The sequence below is a fragment of the Myotis brandtii genome, unplaced genomic scaffold (genome assembly GCF_000412655.1).
Source record: "Myotis brandtii unplaced genomic scaffold, ASM41265v1 scaffold17, whole genome shotgun sequence".
NCBI classification, from domain to species: Eukaryota; Metazoa; Chordata; class Mammalia; order Chiroptera; family Vespertilionidae; genus Myotis; species Myotis brandtii.
The window spans coordinates 2,410,795-2,415,408 of NW_005356259.1; the positions used below are offsets into that span (position 1 = coordinate 2,410,795).

A 4,614-nucleotide genomic window follows, 5' to 3' on the forward strand; every position below is an offset into this window, starting at 1 on the left:
GCCGTCCCCGGCAGCCGCCAGAATGCCGCACGTGGAAAACGCGGTGCTTTGTCGCGAGTCCCAAGTGTCCACGTTGCAGTCCCTGTTCGGAGAGGTATTGTGCTCAAGCTTGTTTTCCAAGCCCCGGAGGCAAACGTTTCCGTGGTCTTGCGATGTGTTTCTTTTTAAAAAACATTCCGCGTGTGGATCGAGGGTGAATAGACCGTCGGTTGCGTTGAGATAGGGCGTGTTGTCCGTCTCCCCCTTTTCCTTCGCACTAAAGAACTTGTGTTGGACCCTTTTACTCGAGAAAACTGCACCGGAAGGACCGGCCTGCGCGGCAGGATGTGGGTGCAGGACCAGTGCGTTCCCACGCGCCACCCTCGGGAGAACTCAGAGTAGCCAGGAGCAGTTGCTTCTTTTTTTTAAAAAATATATTTTATTGATTTTTTACAGAGAGGAAGGGAGAGGGATAGAGAGTCGTGCACTGGGCCTCTAGTGTAATAAATGTTTTTTATGACTATTGTAGTGTTACATGATGATCATAGAGACTCATGAAAATGACATCATCCAGTTTTCTTGTAAATTTTTTAAAAATGTATGTCTTCTCACTAGACTCTGAACTCCTCCAAAGCAGATTTTGGCTTTAACTGATATTTATTTAATTAATTAATTAAAATATATTTTATTGATTTTTCACAGAGAGGAAGGGAGAGGGATAGAGAGTTAGAAACATGGATGAGAGAGAAACATCAACCAGCTGCCTCCTGCACGCCCCCCACTGAGGATGTGCCCACAACCAAGGTACATGCCCTTGACTGGAATCAAACCCGGGACCCTTCAGTCCACAGGCTGACGCTCTAGCCACTGAGCCAAACCGGTCAGGGCTTTAACTGATATTTATACTCTTCAGTGCATCATTGTTTTGAGCATTTAAAAGGTTTCTAATAAATATTCATTTTATCACTGAAGTATATTTGTAGTATTACTTTTTGCTAGGCAGTTGACTCTTAATGTCCTGCAGGAGAATCTTGGAAATATTATGTATTTTGAAATGCATGCTATGTAGTTTTTATCTTTTTTTATGAGGTAAGTTTAATATGCATAACTTGAAAGTATCCTGTAAGTTTTTTTAAGAGAGGACCCTTGACGTTATTCTAGCCCAGTGATTATATTTGTTTAGTTTCAAAGCTTTAAAATGTATAATGAAGTATCAGCTTATGTGGGATTATCCTATCCTATATAATAAAGAGGTAATATGCAAATTGACCCTCACACCCTCACAAGATGGCTGCCTAGGACCAGGCCGGCAGAGGGGTTAGTGAAGGACGACCAAAGGACTGAACAAGCAGGCTGCATGGGGCGACCAGACTGGCAGGGGGCTTAGTGAGGGACAACCAAACGACTGAACAAGCAGGCTGCATGGGGCGACCAGGCTGGCGGGGGGGAGGGGGGGCAGTTAGGGGCAACCAGGCTGGCAGAGGAGGGCAGTTGGGGGCGGGCCTAAACCGGCAGTCGGACATCCCCCAAGGGGTCCTGGATTGGAGAGGGGGCAGGCTGGGCTGAGAGGACCCCCTCCCCCATGCATGAATTTCGTGCACTGGGCCTCTAGTAGTCTATAAAAGGAATTAGATAAAAATGGATAGCCTGGCTGGGTGGCTCAGTTGGTTGGGCATTGTCCTGTGTACCCCAAAGTGGTGGGTTCATGCCGGGCACATGCTGGGGTTGCAGGCCGATTCCAAGTGTGGGGCATGCAGGAGGCAGCTAATGGATGTTTTGCTCTCACCTTAATGTGTCAAAAAATCTCTTAAATATCCTATAAAATCTCCTTTGAAAATATGAGTTTGTATTATATATAACAATAATATAAAAAGTATGAGTATATGTAGTATATAATAAGCCAAATATAATTTTTCAGAAATTTTCATTTCTTAACAGAGAAAGTGCTTAGACTTGAATGCAAGTAAATTCAAAGTGTGGTGATGACACCACTTTATGCTCACTGCTAAAATAATTTGAATTGAATATTTTACTTTACCACATAAAACTTTCTTGCGAGCTAATAAATGTTTATTTTCTGTTTTGTATGTACAGTCTGATAATCATCTTTTCTTTTCTAGAGACATCATTTCAGCTTTCCATCCATTTTTATTTATGGACATACTGCCAGTGGAAAGACCTATGTCACACAAACTTTGTTAAAAACTTTAGAGGTAAGAATAAATCCCCTCTCCCCCCAAAAAAGAATAAACACAAACTCCGTGTTAATTGATTTGTGCTCACAGTCTTAGAAATGGAAGGGATCTGGGAGATTATTTAGTCCAGTTTACCTTTCTCTGAAGGAATATCTATATATATAAAAGGCTAAGGGACCATCTGACCGGCCGGTAGATATGATGCGCACTGACCACCAGGGAGCAGACGCTCAACACAGGAGCTGCTGAGCTGCAGTGACTTGGCAGCAACAGTTCTCGGGTGATGCACGTGGAACCAGAGAGGAGGGAGCCCGATTCCGGGGTGTGTCACCCAAGAACCGCCCTCACAATCTGGGACCCCTTGGGGGGTGTCGGAGAGCTGGTTTCGGCCCCATCTCTGCAGGCCAGGCCAAAGGACCCCACCTGCTGGAGGGACCCTGCTCACTCCACAGATGACCTTTGAGCCGCAGCGCTGCCCCAGGTGCGGCCGGCTGGGGAGGGACCTCGGGAGGTTGGCTCCAGGGCGTGTCCGGCCCGTCTTGCCCAGTACCGCCCTGCCCAGTCGTGCCCCGCCAGCCACCACCTAATTAATTTCCTTTCAGTGTGCACAAATCTGTGCACTGGGGCACTTGTCATCTACATAAAACATTTTTGACCAACTTTTGTTTGAATACCTTCAAAGACTGTAAACTTCAGAAGGGATTGTTAGATAACTTGAGCCTTGATGTTAATTATTTTTTATTTCTAACTTTCATTGGCTGATAATATTTGGGGAAAAACACACATGAAGAAAAATTCTTCAAAAAATATTAAAATGTTTCTTTTCCATTGTTGTTTTTATAATATTGATACTGATAATTCTGAATCTCCACATATACAAAACCTACTATATCTCCTTTACCCTGCCTTTTTCCCCATATTGCCTATCAGAGTGAATGGTCTCAATATTAACATAGTTGTCAAAAAACTTTCTCTTTATTCCTTACTCATCCTCACTCTTTCAATAAATTGAACCAGTAAATGTGTTCTATTCATTCTACATTATTAATATATATATTTTTAAATATATTTTATTGATTTTTTTATAGAGAGGAAGGGAGAGGGATAGAGAGTTAGAAACATCGATGAGAGAGAAACATCCATCAGCTGCCTCCTGCACAGCCCCTACTGGGGATGTACCTGCAACCGAGGTACATGCCCTTGGCCGGAATCGAACCTGGGACCCTTCAGTCTGCAGGCTGACGCTCTATCCACTGAGCCAAACCGGTCAGGGCCATTCTACATTATTAATGTCTTGACTTCATCTACCTTTAATCATAGCCATAACTAATTCAGTTCCATGAGGTCCGCAAGGTTGGCGACCTCTGGTTTAAGGAAACCTTTGGAACAGTGATTGCCAACCTGTGGTTTGTGGACCACTGGTGGTCCGTGAGGTCCAAAAGGTTGGTGACCGCTGCTCTAGGAGGGTTACTATGGTTTCTAACTCAAAATCCTTTTTTTTAAAAAAAAATCTAGGTTCATTCAGCATTAAGGACATTATCTAAAATTCTAAGTGTGAAATTTCTACTAAAAATTTTCACATTCAAATGTACTTCGGTTTCCTTATAAGAATTCTGTAGAAGAAAATACAAGTTTGCTTTGAATCCCTGTAGGAAACCAAGGGCAAACTTAAATAATTAAGTTTAATGAAGAGACTATTTTACAAAGGTTGAAGAAATGTTAAGGACCAATAAAGAACGGTGAAGCAGTGATAGTCTTTACCTCTCCCAGATCTGAACTAGCCAGAGAAAGTTGTTGTTACCAGACCCCAGCAAGAACTGTAGCCTTTGAATATGAGCTGCCCAATGGGGCCGTGGCCTTTGATAGGAGGTCGTAGCCACTGTCAAATTGTGGGCCTCTGAGGCGTGGGGCTGGGAATCAAGGGAATAAATACTCAACTTCTCTCTCTTACTCCTCTACTTCCTTCAGTCTCTTGCTGGTTCTTCCTATTGGCTGAATCCAGTCAGTGCTGGAAAAGAAGAGAGAGTCTGGGCGATGCAGTGTGTAATGTTCAGACTCCTGGGTCACAGAGTAGGTTGGAAGATTATGGGGTATTGGTTCCGAAGGGTAAATGGGAAATATCTCGCAGAGCCATACTTGTGTATGTGTTTTCTTTTCTATTTACACTTTTTTGTTTGTTTTCAGCTCCCACATGTCTTTGTGAATTGTGTTGAATGTTTTACATTGAGGCTGCTTTTGGAACAAATTTTAAACCGGTTGAATTACCTTAGTTCTTCAGAGGATGGATGTTCTACTCAAATAACCTGTGACACATTTAATGACTTTGTTCGCTTGTTTAAACAAATAACCAAGGCTAAAAGTCTCAAGGATCAGACTGTATATATTGTAAGTATTTAATTCCATTATATCATCTCTTATTTTCATGCTCTCCATGAAAACA

General features: G+C 42.8%; 1 protein-coding gene across 2 annotated transcripts in view; it reads left to right on the forward strand.

Annotated features, from left to right (window-relative positions):
- Window positions 1-6: 6 nt before the first annotated feature.
- Window positions 7-4,614, forward strand: part of ORC5 (origin recognition complex, subunit 5) — a 128,831-nt gene continuing 124,223 nt past the window's right edge. For both annotated transcript variants that reach the window (XM_014536955.1, XM_014536956.1), the window contains exons 1-3: window positions 7-94; window positions 2,100-2,192; window positions 4,359-4,559. In XM_014536955.1, coding sequence (XP_014392441.1) covers window positions 23-94; window positions 2,100-2,192; window positions 4,359-4,559 — 366 coding nt within the window. In that variant the 5' untranslated portion in view covers window positions 7-22. The remainder of the gene's footprint in view (window positions 95-2,099; window positions 2,193-4,358; window positions 4,560-4,614) is intronic.